This window comes from Agelaius tricolor, unplaced genomic scaffold, assembly GCF_023055355.1.
Source record: "Agelaius tricolor isolate 1412-34295 unplaced genomic scaffold, bAgeTri1.0.p SCAF_14, whole genome shotgun sequence".
Taxonomy (NCBI): domain Eukaryota; kingdom Metazoa; phylum Chordata; class Aves; order Passeriformes; family Icteridae; genus Agelaius; species Agelaius tricolor.
Genome location: NW_027269274.1, coordinates 2,319,462 through 2,334,041, shown reverse-complemented (window position 1 = coordinate 2,334,041; position 14,580 = coordinate 2,319,462). Strand labels below are relative to the sequence as shown.

Below are 14,580 nucleotides of genomic sequence, written 5' to 3'. Positions count from 1 at the left end.
ATCCTAATTATGGCCAGCAAACAACACTGAACGGGACTCTGCGGCTTTCTGTGATGAGCTCACTAAATGTCTTGATTAAATCTGAGGTCACAGAAGCCTCAAAAACAAATTAAATGCTCTAGAAAGTTGCTTGAACTCCTATAAATCCCCAGTGAGGCATCATCCCTCACATTTAATTCTCTCAGGGCTGGAAAAGAGATGGAAAGGGGAATATTGGGGGTTAGTAAAACCCTGAAGGAAGGACATGTGTTATAGATGCAGGGCAGGCTTATTATCAGTATTTTTATTATTGGAATTAGAAGGAATTTATGATAAAAATAACATAAGTGCCCTGAAGTGTTCTGAAGTGCTTCCAGATTTTCCCCTATCATCTCACACTGTTTGTGCTCCCAAGAGTTTGCAGGAGAAGATGTTGGGGCCAGGACTCAGGTCCTGACCCTTTTGCTGTCTTTTAGCACCATTTTCCATGCCTGCTTTTCCATGCCCCTTCCTTTGATGCAAGCCTCTGAAATAAATGCAGTTTTACTGAGAAACACTTCCTTTCTCCATTTAATCCTGATTTTATTTCATAAATGTCCTCTTGCTTTGAGAATGTGGAAGTATTTTTATCCCATGAAAAACCCAACTTCATGCTGGACACGGTGTTGCTGTAATTGCCTTTTCAGTTTGAGCCTTTCATACATATCTTGACATGAGATTTTATTAATAGAAACATTAATTTTGCCATGTTGACTTGCAGGAACATTTCTGTTCTGAGAACTTAAATAAGAATATGTTCATGTACTCGAGGCTTTCTTCTTGCTGAAAAAAATACATCAGCACTGTACTCAGAGGCAGGCAATTATACAACTGACACACATTTCTTTGTATACATTTGTTCCTTCCCAGCTCTTTTTTTCCTTTAAAATCATTTATTTAAAATTAGCATTCCTATGCCCCTTTGGGGAAAGGAAAAAAATCTACAAGCTACAACTTGTACTGAGTGAAATGCTTTTAATTTTGCAAACTTCATGCCTGAAAGAGACAACTTTAATGGAGCTGATCAGATCTTTTGTTTCTAAATTGATTGCCCCAATAGATTTATTATTTTGATTTTTATTTCAATATTACATTGACGGATGGGGCAAACATTATTATCTTCTCCAAGGCACAGCCAACTAAATCAATAACACTAAAATACAGTCAGTGACTGAAGATTCAATTAAAACTGTGGATACATGCAAACCTTTATTGACTGCCTTGTCACCACAGCCAGTGTCAGAAGAGCTCCAGAACGGGGAAGGTTTTGGCTACATCGTCATGTTCCGTCCCCTTGGCTCAACAACCTGGACCAAAGCTGTGGTGGCCTCGGTGGAATCCAGCAAATACATTTATAGGAACGAGAGCATCACACCCCTGTCGCCTTTCGAGGTCAAAGTTGGTGTCTACAACAACGAGGGAGAAGGGACCCTGAGCTCCATTTCCATCATCTACTCAGGAGAGGATGGTAACACAAGCTACTCTTAGTGGTAATGGGTGTGTAGCAGCAACAGGTGACAGATGTGGTCAGGTGTGACCGTGTTCACAGGGGTCTGAGGATGAGGGAAGGGATAAGGATCTGACTCCATGTTTCAGAAGGCTTGATTTATTATTTTATGATATGATATTTATTTATTATATTTATTTATTATATGATATGATATTTATTATTTTATGATATATATTATATTAAAACTATATAATATATAGTTATAAAACTACATATTATATAAAACTATATATTATATAAAACTATATAAATGAATAGAAGAAAGGATTTCATCACAAGGCTGGCTAAGAATAGAAAAAGAAGGAATGAATAACAAAGGCTTGTGGCTCGGACAGAGAGTCTGAGACACCCAGACTGTGATTGGCCATTAGTTAGAAACAACCACATGAGCCGAATCCCAGATGCACCTGTTGCATTCCACAGCAGCAGATAACCATTGGTTACATTTTGTTCCTGAGGCCTCTCAGCTTCTCAGGAGGAAAAATCCTAAGGAAAAGATTTTTCATAAAAGATGTCTGTGACAGTCAGGCAGATCTCCCAGGGTTTTTAAGGGCCCTGCCCAAACCCGCTCATTGGATGTTTATAACAGACGTGAGTCAGGAGATGGGAATCTGAACTAAAAATAGGAAGGGGCAAATTTTCAGAATGATTTTCAGTAGAGGGCTTGTTTTGACTAATTTGTCCCCAAGGTGCTCCTGCTGAGTGTGTTGGGAAAACTGGGAGACACTCAAAGGTGTTCTCTCAGAGGGTTTGGTTCTTCAGACCACTCAGTGTGGCTGATCTCTGAAAACCTGCTCCAGCAGATGGGGAATGGGCAATTCTGAGAACAGCTTTTGCTGACATCCCACCATAAGTGGAGAGCAAACCTCACGGTTACACCAGGGGCTCTTCCTGCTGTTTCTCCTCCCCACTGTCCCTGTGGTCACAGCATGTCCCAGCAGCTGTGTTCTCCCTGTCCCAGAGCCACAGATGGCCCCGGCGGGTGCCTCGGCGCTGAGCGTGTCGGCGGCGGCGGTGGAGGTGTCCTGGCTGCCCATCCCCTGGAACCGGCACACGGGCAGGGTGCTGGGCTACGAGGTGAGGGACTGGGCCACGGGCACGGGGCTGGGCTACAAGGTGAGGGACTGGGACATGGGCACGGGGCTGGGCTATGAGGTGAGAGACTGGGCCACGGGCACGGGGCTGGGCTATGAGGTGAGGGACTGGGCTACGAGGTGAGGGACTGGGCTATGAGGTGAGGGACTGGGCCATGGGCACAGGGCTGGGCTACGAGGTGAGGGACTGGGCCATGGGCACAGGGCTGGGCTACGAGGTGAGGGACTGGGCTATGAGGTGAGGGACTGGGCTATGAGGTGAGGGACTGGGCCATGAGGTGAGGGGCTGGGCTATGAGGTGAGGGGCTGGGCTACGAGGTGAGGAGTTGGACCACAATGTGAGGTGCTGGGCTACAAGGTGAGATGCTGGGCTATGAGGTGAGGGACTGGGTTACAAGGTGAGGGGCTGGGCCACGGGCTGACGGGCTCTGACACCTTGAAGTTGTCCCTTTGCTGTCCAGAATCCTTTTGGCCGTCTGGTTCCTCCTCCCAGTTAACAAACTGCTGCTTCCAAGAGCGTGGAGCTCTTTCCTTGGCTCTCATTAGCAGCAAGCCACCTGAGATAATCAGAAGGGTTTACAGCCCAGAACTGCAGCTCTGTCACAGATTTTCTGTGCTCAGATCTGGGGACAGGCACACGAGGCACTGCTGACAGAGCAGGGCTGGATAAATGTACTCCAGAACTACCCAGAGCTTGTGCTGTGGTGCACTGAAAGGCTTTTAACTTCTCCCTCCTCTTAATGAAATCATTTAGGTTGGAAAAGACCTTTAAGACCATCAGGTCCAACCATTAACTCAAACATTTGAAGAGAGCAGTGGAGGAGTCCCCATCCTTGCAGGGATTTAAAAGCTGTGTGGATGTGGCACTTGGGGATGTGGCTTAGTGCTGGCCTTGGCATTGCTGAGTTAATGGTTGGATTTAAAGATATTTTCCAACCTAAATGATTCTGTGATTTTAGGATTAAGTAATGTCAGATATCATTCCTGGTCATTTTACTTGCATAGTGAAACAATTTCTTTTTTTTTTTCTTTTTATTTTTTTATTTGTAGATAAGAGGAAAACGAGTCAAAAACGCTTTAAATTCTGTGCTATCACTGCAAGGTATAAATGAAGGTAGTAAGAGTACAGTCCAAAAACCTTCCTAAGTCAATTACTAAATGAAAAAAATAGCAAGTCTAAGTAGGTGTCACTGAATCAAAACTAGAGCCAGGATACAAAATAATTAAAAACCTTTTAGATGATTGAGATAAATGCTCTTTTGTATATCTTAAGGTTTTCTTTCATTGTGTTCAACCATAAAACCAACAAAGCTTTTATCATTCCTTACCTTATCAAAGGTTTCCTTCTGGACATCTGTAAATTTAAGGATTTCATTTCGTTCCTTAATTGGGATTCAGTCTCTGAAATGTTATTGCTTCTCTATAAATATTCATGCCAGGGTTTACATCCTGCTAGATTGGAGTACAAAAAAAATCCTGTATTCCTCGAAATCTTCCTTGTCAGCATGTCTGCTTCCCAGCCAAGCCTCTAATTGCTGGAACACAATGAATTGCCTGTTCTTTGTTCTCGCTTTTTAGGTTTTATATTGGATAGATGATCCCAAGGAAAGCACAGCTGGGAAGGTCAGAGTCAGTGGGAATGTGACAGCCAAAAACATCACGGGCCTGAGAGCTAACACGGTGTATTTTGCAGCAGTCCGAGCCTACAACACTGCGGGGACAGGGCCCTCCAGCACCCCCGTGAATGTCACCACCAAAAAATCCCGTGAGTATTGGGTTTGGCACAACAAGGGGGTCACTTTTGTGCTGAGAATGACACAGGAACAGGTGAGAGGCAGTTTTACAGAAAGAGCAAAAGAAGGTTTTATTGAAGAGAACCGTGCAGTTTTATAGAGTGATACGATAGATTCTGTTTGATTGGTTAGTTAACAAAAACACCTTTTTCATACAGTTCCAGGGAGCTGTATGAATTGAGAAGAACAGAAAGACAAAGTAGAAAAACACCACCTCTAGACTGTTTATGCTTAACAAGTTATCACAACTTTATAACTCCTTGAAAGTTCTCACAAGCCACTGTGAGAAACGTTTGCCATTTCTCTCTCTGTCCCATGGCATCCACGCAAGGGTCCCAAATTCCCAGCTGGGACAGGCACATCCCAGCTCCCCATGACCCATCCCTGCCAAAGGCTTCAACAGCAAGGAAAACTGAATCCCAAATTTCTTCATAAGTCAGACAACAAAATCAGTGACTGAGAAACTTCCTCTGGTCCTAAACCAGTGCCCATGAGGGAGGATTTGTGTTTGCCCAGGAAGAGCAGCCCCCTTGCTTTCAGGGGACTCCAGAGGTGCAGAGCCAATAAAGGAGGGATGTCCCACAGGCCAGACAAGAGATTCTGGGGTGAGGCTGTGTTGGTTTGGGGGTTTTAAAGGAAGCTGTTGAATGTACCAAATACAGAGGGGTTTTCACACCTCTGAACTTTGCACTGCAGAGCTCAGCATAAGGGATACATTGATATAAACACAATTTAGTTGTGGGTTGTTTTTTTTTTTAAATTATAACTAAAAATAAAGCCCTCTGCTGCTTTCTTTTCCTTGGAATCTGTTTTCCCAGTAAATTATTGATCAGCACTTTAGCATAAAAGGGAAATATTTCTCCTGAGTTTCACCAGTTTTGCCTCTTTTCTATATGCTGTTCCATGCCATTGCTCCAAGTGCAAGATAGGAACAACTTGAAAAATGAGTTAATTGATTTTTTTAATTGCCACAAAACCAATATTTATTGTAAATAAAACAATGAAAACTAAAGCAAGAGAAGATATTTCTGAAGGGCTCAAACAAGACCCATCCCTGGAACTGTCCAAGACCAGTTTGGACAAAGCTTGGAAAAACCTGAGATGGTGGAAGGTGTCTCTGACAATGGCAGGGGGTTGAATGAAATGAAATTTAAGTGCTATTCCAACCAAACCATTCTGTGATTCCATGACTTTCATCACAGTCCATTTTTCAATAGAAAATAGATTCATCTCTGGGAATTCTTCCCTCTATTCCTATGTGCATCTGAATGAAAGACAAGTTAAAGACATGGCAGTCAAATGACAAAACACAGAAGGAATAAATTTGCTTTTGTTTTACATCTACTTTATCTTCTGTCAAATTCAGGATTGTGCTAATGGTTCATTTAAAAATTAAAGTCAAAATAACCTTTTTAATATTTAAATATATAGATTAAAATTTCAAGCTCTGTCTGGGGAAGATGCAAGCACTTGCAATAAGAGAAGAGATAGTATGTCAAGAGAATATAAACAATGTGCATCTGGAGCAGGAGATGGAGCTCCAAAGTAATAGCTCTGTCTCCCTGCTCAGCATCCAGCATCCCTGCAGCCTTCTGCTCCTCCCATTATTGCAGGGACTCAGCAGAGCTGAAATGATCCTTCTGCCAAAGAGGTGCAATTCTGATTGAAGTGTCCTTCTCTAAGATCAATGTAAGGTCTAAGGTGACATCCTGGTTTCAGCTGAAAGTACTTAGGGAGGTGGAATTGAGGTCCTCAAACCATGGACATGGCTCCATAAAGAGCTGTTCTCTTCTGGTTCTTTAATTATATGGCATGGATTGCAGAAATTCCACTTCCTCTTTCCTCTTCTCCTTCCTTTTCCTTCTCCTTTCCTTTTCCATTCAACTTCCTTTTCCTCTTCCTTTTATCTTTTTATCTTCCTCTTCTTTTTCCCTTACAAATAGATACAAATACACATTAAATATATCAATATTACATATAGATACTGGAAATACTTGCATGGATAAACCTCAGCTCAGTACAGCAACAAAGCCAAGTGTTTGCTTGCTAAACCATGACAATAACATCAGCACCTCAATAAACTTAAGCAGATATTTGGGATTTCTATTATTCTTGAGAGCACTGATTACAAGGAATTAATTGAGGAAATAATCTGCCAATCTTAGACCTGGAACTGCTTGGGTTTGCTAGCAGATATTCCTATGGATTTGGGAAAGTGCTCTTACCACTTATTCTGGTTTCTGGCTGGAAAAAACCCAGATAATTTTGTTTTGCAAATCCTCCTGTGGTGTTTTTTCAGCCTCAAGATCATGAATTAAGATAGCTTTAAGTTTCTATGTCAAAAAGCTTTGGTCAAGGCTGTAATTCACCCCTTTTTGAGTGATTTCAAACCTCTTCAGAGTGCACAGCCAATGAAGTATTTGACATCCTTTGCCTCTTGTGACTATTTTGTTATCCAATTCCATATATAAAATGTTTCCTGAAAGCAACAACGAGCTTTCAAGCCATATTTAAATAAATTTGCAGTTTGATGTATGTGAGAGTAGATAAATGGCTTCATAAAGAAATGAATCTTTTCCAACACTGACAGTGTGGCTGATGGAAGGACACCCCTGGACGTTCACCTGGGAGCTCCACCAACATCTCATTCCCTACCAGAGGGATGGATTAAACTTCTCCAAAACCACGAGGCAGATGGATATGAAACAGCAGCACCCATCCATTTGTTTTATCTCTGTGGGAAATGAAAGAAATTATCACCAAATCAACTGTTCCTTCCATCACTCACCAGCACACAGCGGGGAAGAGAAGGATCCCAGATTAAACAATTTAGAATCAGGGCTGGAATGTGTTTCTCCAGCTCTCTCCTCTTTTTTCCCTCTGTTTCAACCCTCCTTTCCTGTGCCACCAGCCAGCAGGGCCTGGCAGGATGTGCCATGGAGCAGGAGAGAACGTGTTGGCCTAAATCCGAGCTCAGTTCAAAGGCTCAGCTCCACCCTCACATGTTCACACAGGATTCAATTCCAGTCACTTGTAGGCAAATTTTCAAAGTCCTCGCACTTAGGCATAAAAAGCCTTTGAAAAAGCTGCTCTCAGCCTATTGTGCTGAGAATTTCTAAAATCCTACAATGTTTCATGGTGGATCACATGGAGACTTTCATGTGCAGCTCTTTGTAACCTGTCCTGGCTGATGGAAATCTTGGCTTCTGTCGTTTGCTCTCAGTTTTAGCTTTTTTGGAGATCCAGACAGCAAAACATCCTCTAGGACACGGAAATACAGAATGGAACAACATTTTCCTTGCACAAAATCTCTCAAATATAACTTGAACTGTCAGACGCTGTCAGGCTGTGCCTAATTTTGCAAATGAAGTCTCACAGTAAGAGGTTCTGTGCTATGAATAGATCTTTATTCTGACTAATACCAGAGCAATGATGGACTGGAAAATGTTGTTTTGCTCTTTTAGGTACCCAAGCATTTGCTACTCCCATATCAGCAGCTCATTTAGATTCACTATGAAAATTAATACTCAGTTTATCTCGTTATCATCATAATCCTTTTTATTTCTTTTTTTAAAGCACCAAGTCAACCTCCAGCAAACATCGCCTGGAAGCTGACAAATTCCAAAATATGCCTCAACTGGGAGCATGTGAAAACAATGGAGAATGAGTCTGAGGTGTTGGGCTACAAAGTAAGTGATTCCTTTATCTCATCAATCAGATATTTTGGTTACAATAGAGGTGCAGAGATTTGGTGGACAATGAGTATTCATTACCTGGAACACTGGATTTTTCTGGATTTATTGGGATGGTTGACTGATGTTTACACAAATATTCATTCAGAGTAGGACTTCTTTACCCCAACAGAGGGATTTTCTGTCCCCCAATCCTGTATTTCTCTTGTCCCCTTATAATCTTACTTACCTAAAGTTTCTTGCTTTCGTATCTCCAGGGAAGGAGTTTCACAAATATATATGAAATAGAGAACAGTCTTTGAAGCATTAAAGGCAGTCATAAACCACATTTAAACATTCTCACTCTCTGAGAGTTCATAAATGTACCTTTAAAAAAGACACTGAAAGATACTCACACAAAGATCTATGTATGAACCAAAAATCCTTCCCATAAATCTGCTTTTAAAGGAAATACAAATTTATTTTAAAGTTTGGTTTCAGTGCAGAATTCTTTGATTATCCTCAGGTTCTAGGAAACCACCTGCTGTGGTACCCACCCCAAAATCCTGCAGAATTTATTCCCCTGTTTAAATTGCTTTTAACACCCTACAGGATGCTGAGAGTGCTCAGAAAACTTTGGGACACGACAGAAGAATCTCTCAGTATCCCCCCCAAAAAACCCATTAAAACTTAAAACAAAATGAAATAACCCTTGTTTTCCAATCCCTTTTCTGCTTAGATTCTGTACAGACAGAACAGGCAGAGCAAAGCCCATATCCTGGAGACAAACAACACTTCAGCTGAACTTCTGGTCCCGTTTGAAGAAGATTATCTCATCGAGATAAGAACCGTCAGCGACGGTGGCGATGGCAGCAGCAGTGAGGAAATTAGGATTCCAAAAATATCGAGTAAGTGAGATATTTTTTTTTCCCCCCTCTGAATGCTGTTGCATAAGAAGAAATCTGTGCCTCTAAGCACAGCAGATTCCCAGATTGTCCCTTGCCACAGGTGTCTTCCCTCCTGGTGCTTTTTGGTGCTGGCTCCTATAAATTTGTCTCTGATATTCTGACATTCATTAGAGGAGAAAGTGTTTTTCTCCACACCTTATTTTTAGTGCAGGTCTCCACTGCCCTGGCTTGCAGAGCTCAGGGAAGGACACAGGAATAAGATTTCTTGGGAAAGTCAAAGTTCTCCCACATAATGTGGCCCTAAATCTGCCCTGTCCCATGGCTGTGCTGGGGTGGGCCCAGAGGGTGCTGCCTCTGCTCTCTTAAATAACTTATTATTCATACAAAAGGGAGCATTTTTATATTTATATTCATAGTTTGTTTTGCAACAAAATTGTCAAAACCCTCTTGAAGAAGATACTCACGGGAAAGGTGAGGTGTTGATCCAAAACCCTACTCCACAAAATGGCCACTACAGTTTAATAAACAAATAAATAGAAATTACATTTGTGGATAATCTTTCATCTTGAAAAGAAAACAGAGATTGCTGTTAAGCTAAAATGTAAAGAAAAACTAATTTTGACACAGATTTACCTCTGTCTGTTTATATTTTTGCAGGTTTAAGCTCTGGAGCAATGAAATTATCCCAAAGGATAAACCATACATTGGCATCTGGGATCCTGCTGTTGAGTTCTGTTCTTCTAAGCCCTGTTCCTTGCTGGTTCCAGCAATGCTCTGCCTTGGACTTCTAAAAATAAAAGTGTAGATTTTATCTTAATTCTTCACCATAAGCAACATTCCTGAGAAAAATCAACACTGGGGAGGGGGAGGGAGGAGGAAGTGGTCTCTCATTAAGAAAATATGAGGCACCAAAATTCCATGAATTTTTAAAAATAGGCTTGGAAATCAAGGGGTAAATCAACATGCATTAATTAAACAGAGTGATGCCAAACCTAATTTGGGATTGACACGTGGGTGGTCTCAAATTTTCTCCAAGTAGTTGTTATTGGAACAGCATTTTAATGGAATGTCAACCTGTGCAAGCTGAATGCCACGGAGGGGAGCAGAGATTTAAAACTCTTGTGATGTGGATATTATTTATCTCATGTTCTTCGATGTATCCTGTTAAAAAAAACCCACTTTCAATTAAATAAAAGCTATTTGTTTACTTTTTGCACTTGTCTGTATTAGAGGAGGTGTCATAAAACACATTATTTGAAGTACCCTGTGCTATTTTCTGCAGAAAAGGAGAATTTATAATAAAACTTATAAATAAAATGAGTCTCCTATGGACCAACCCAAAGCCCAGTGAATTCCACGGAAAAACTTTCAGTGGTATCAGCAGGCCTTGAAGCAGAGCTGAAACAGCAGCACCTTTTATACCCTCAGACACTCCACATATTCTCAAATCCATTTTAAAGGACTTTTCAATGCACAGACTGTTCTGATCAGCAGAACTTCCAGGGACACTGAATATTTTCTGAGGGAGAGCTGAAATCTAGCTGTCATTAAGCAGGATCAGTTGCTCTCTCCTGATTTTGTTATTCTTTGCTGTGGCTTGAAAGTGTAGATTCGTCTTTGAGTTGGGTGTGAAGGTAAATGAGAAGAACATTGATTTTCATCATCTTGAAATATAAATAAAAGCAGCTAATTAAGCCCTTCAATCTCCTGAGTCCCCAGAATGACAAATGAAACACCAGAGCTTGGCTTTCAACTCAGGAGATGCAGCTCAACACTTGAAGCCACGCTCCTGCCAGCTTGAACTACATCTGATAAAAGGTGTTTTTTGCCTGATTTCATTACTGGGAAATCTTTTCTTCCTTCTCACTTTGCTCTGAAGTTTATTTTCTTTTCCCCACTGTCAGATCCATGTTGTGTCATCTTTGTAAACATTTATAACTACAAGGTAACCAAATACCCCAAATATTTTTAAAAGGGGACTGTTGGAATGGGGGTGAGGATGTGTCAGCACATGAATGAGTAAAAGAAGTTCAGCTGTGCATGGAAATCCTTCAAAGAACACATTAAAATATGTTGATTATCCATGGGCATGGCAATGGGAATTCACAGAGGAAGCTCCAAAATTTTGGTACCTCCTGCCAAGCCAAACCTTTCTCTGATTCTCTGATTCCTCACAGAGTCCCACAGGCTGGACTGGCAGAAAATAAACTCAAAAATGATCAGATCATTGCAGAACCACGTGGCAGAGATTGATGCCCAAGCAAATAACTCTTCACAGGATCATGGAATGGTTTGGGTTGAAAGGAACATTAAAGATCTCTTCCAGCTGGTGATATTTAATAACCCTCAGACTGCATTCAGTGAAATATTTTCTAGAGGTCACTCCTATTTGGTTTTGAGAGAGCTTTTTGCAGCATCCCTTCCCAGCAGGTGTCCAGCAGGACCTCTGCTCACTCCCAGACCTTCTGTGCCCATTAAACAACAGGTACCTTTTATTTCCCTTCATTAAACTGAATCTGAAATTCTTATACTTCATAACATAAATGTAATTCTCTGCTAACTTTGCCCAAAACATCCTTTTATTCAAGTGAAAAGAGATTTTCTGCAGAGCAGTTACAGTTCAATAGAATGCCTGAGCGATGCTTAATTACAGGGAGGCTCTGGAAATAAAATGTCACTTTTAGAAGTCTGTCCTCTGGGATTTCTGCAAAGTTCCTAATCACAGGAGTTATTAGGAAGAGGTTTAACACAGCTTTCAAAAGAGGAGAATGGTTTAGAAAGAAATGAATGTGCTGTAGAAAATCCTGATAATACCTTAATGAAGTAAAAACATTTTTCCTTGCGGTGGAAGTAAACAATGAAACACTTCTTCAGATTTCTTCTCACTTTTGTGCACCCATGATGTTCTTTTCTGGCTGTAGAAGATCCAAACCAGACCCTTTAACTTCAGCATTTCTCCATTTTGTCGCTCCCATGGGAGCAGCCCTTTTTAAAAAGGGGCAGCTGCAGAATCCCAGGAATATGAGGGAGTGTTCCCTTGCTGAATTCCCTTGGAGCTGGAGCTTGCAGGGTGAATATTCTGCCTCAGGAGCAGAGCTAAGCAGTCTTAAGGAGAAAAAACTTTACATCCAGCTCCTCCCACCCTCCCTAAATCACTGCAGAACTTGTGCAGGTTCATTTTCTCCTCTCCAGCTCCCCAGTCCTTTTGTTGGTGTTTCACCAGGACAAATTGAGCCTGAGCTGCCCAAAGCACTGAAAGTCCAGCTCTTTTTATGTGAAAGTGTTATTAAAGCAGCTGATGCTGAAATGGAAAGAGCTCACATGGCTGGCAGCTTTCATTAAAAAGAAAAGAGAAAGGGTCAAAAGGAATTTTTGATTCTTTTTGAATCAAAAGTTCAGAAGTTTGTCACTTAGAGTTGCAGGAAAAACTGGGAATAGGAATAGCACAAATCCCCTAAAACCAGAAGTTGAAAAGAAAACAACAGAAAAACTCTGCAGTGCTCCTGATTTTTAACAGCCAAGAACCTGAATTAAAAACCCCATTTCAAGGTGCCCAGTAAAGGGAATTTTGGGCCCAGACTTAGCAGATTTTAGAGAAAATCACAGACCAGCCAAAGTTTTCAGACAGCTGGAAAAATAATACCTATTTTCTTTTGATAACCTAAGCAAAGTACCAAAACATGAAAGAGACTCACAGTCAGGGATTTTCATTTCGAATTTAACACATCAACAAAATATTTCTCCATGAAAAAAGCAATTTTGAGCCTCTCCAAATGTTTCCATTCGCTCCGAGCACAATGTTTCTTTGTGATTTACGAGCATTTAAACTTTATTTAACACCTTCTCCCTTCTTTATAGGGCAATTTTTGAATAGGAATGCCAAGAAACGAAATAAAATAGCCCATGTGTGTTATTGCACCAGCCCCTAAATCAGCATTATCCCAGAGTGCAGAAACTCCCTGTTTTCTGTGGGTCGTTGGAATGCAGCCCTTGACACCGAGCTCTAAATCACATCCATGAACAAAAGTGTTGTAAATGTGCAAAAAGGGCTTTATTAATATCAGCCTGTGCCTCGGTGGTGGAGAACTTCCTGCAGGGATTTGCAGGGCCCGTGTGGACGAGGGGATTCATCTGCTCACAGGGGTTTGGGGACTCTCTGGGGTGCTCTGGGGCATGCCAGGGGATCCCTCTGTGCTCCCCTCCATGGATTTTTGTCTACTCAGGGAGCACAAAAGATGTGAGAACTTGAATAAACCAATGGTTTTGGTTTCCCTGCTTGAAAGATGTCAGAGCTTGAGTAAACCAATGTGGTTTATTGTGAGGGTAGAGGTGGAAAACTACTCTTATCACAGCCTTGCATTCTTCTGTCCATCTCTGCAAGCCTTTGTGGGCACAGCAAGTTACAGTTTGTGGTGTTGTGAGGTCCCGATGTGAGAGATGAGAATTTGACTCCATGTTCTCAGAAGGCTGATTTATATTATATATTATATCATATCATATCATATTACATTACATTATATTATTATACTAAAACGATACTAAATAAATGGAAAGGATACCTCAGAAGGCTAAAAAAGAAATGAACAGTAAAAACCCGTGACTGACCAGAGTCCCGACACAGCTGGACTGGGATTGGTCATTAAGTCAACACAATTCACATGGAACCAATCCAAGATGCACCTGGTGGTCAGCAGCCTCCAGACCACATTCCAAGCAATCAGATAATTATTGTTTACATTTCCTTTCTGAGGCTTCTCAGCTTCTCAGGAGAAAAGTGCTAGGCAAAGAAGATTTTTCAGAAAATACCCTGGTGACAAGAGTTAAACAAGTTAAAACAGCACAGTTCATCTAAATCTGGAATTAATTTCCACTCTAAGTTAATTTCTATCCTCCCATGTCTGATTTATTCCCCTCCAGCACTGATATTTCCAAGACACCATCCCCACAATTGCCCTGGATGTGCCCAAGGGTTGCTGCATCTCAGCGCTCCCAAAATGAGGTTTCAAGTGCCTCTGTTGGTGCAGCCACAATGTCATGGAAGCACAGAATCCCAGAATGGGCTGGGAGGGGACCTCAAATCCCACCCAGTGCCACCCCTGCCATGGCAGGGACACCTCCCACTATCCCAGGGTGTCCCAAGCCCTGTCCAGCCTGGCCTTGGGCACTGCCAGGGATGTGCTGGCTTTGGGAAGGGGTGGATTGAGGTCTGGGGGCAGTGACAGAGTCATTCCCACAGGGATGCTGAGCTCTCCCAGGTACACTGCAGCACAACTTCCCCACCCCATCATTCCTGCCAAGGAGTGGCCCAGCCTCCCTCCACTGAGCTGAGTTATTTTCCATAGGCTCCCTCCGCTCCTGACTGAATTTATGGAGGGGACAACACCTCCAGGATTTCCCTGAATGGAAAATATAAAATAATGGCTAATGATGCACTCAGAAATATCCACCTAAAAATTTAAATAAGGTTCCACAGACTTCAGACAGAATGCCCCTGGCCAAATCCAGAGTCTAGGCAAGGATGTGACATTTCTCTTGCTCTGACCATTATCTAATCTAAAAACTGAGGGAGAGGGTGGGCAATCAGCA

At 41.8% G+C, this 14,580-nt stretch overlaps 1 protein-coding gene across 4 annotated transcripts in view; it reads left to right on the top strand.

Moving 5' to 3' along the window:
* Positions 1-10,206, top strand: part of LOC139595745 (contactin-6-like) — a 131,987-nt gene extending 121,781 nt beyond the window's left edge. For all 4 annotated transcript variants that reach the window (XM_071439318.1, XM_071439316.1, XM_071439317.1 and 1 more), the window contains 6 exons: positions 1,252-1,486; positions 2,490-2,605; positions 4,201-4,387; positions 7,992-8,104; positions 8,826-8,994; positions 9,652-10,206. In XM_071439318.1, coding sequence (XP_071295419.1) covers positions 1,252-1,486; positions 2,490-2,605; positions 4,201-4,387; positions 7,992-8,104; positions 8,826-8,994; positions 9,652-9,785 — 954 coding nt within the window. In that variant the 3' untranslated portion in view covers positions 9,786-10,206. The remainder of the gene's footprint in view (positions 1-1,251; positions 1,487-2,489; positions 2,606-4,200; positions 4,388-7,991; positions 8,105-8,825; positions 8,995-9,651) is intronic.
* The last annotated feature ends 4,374 nt before the right edge of the window (positions 10,207-14,580 follow it).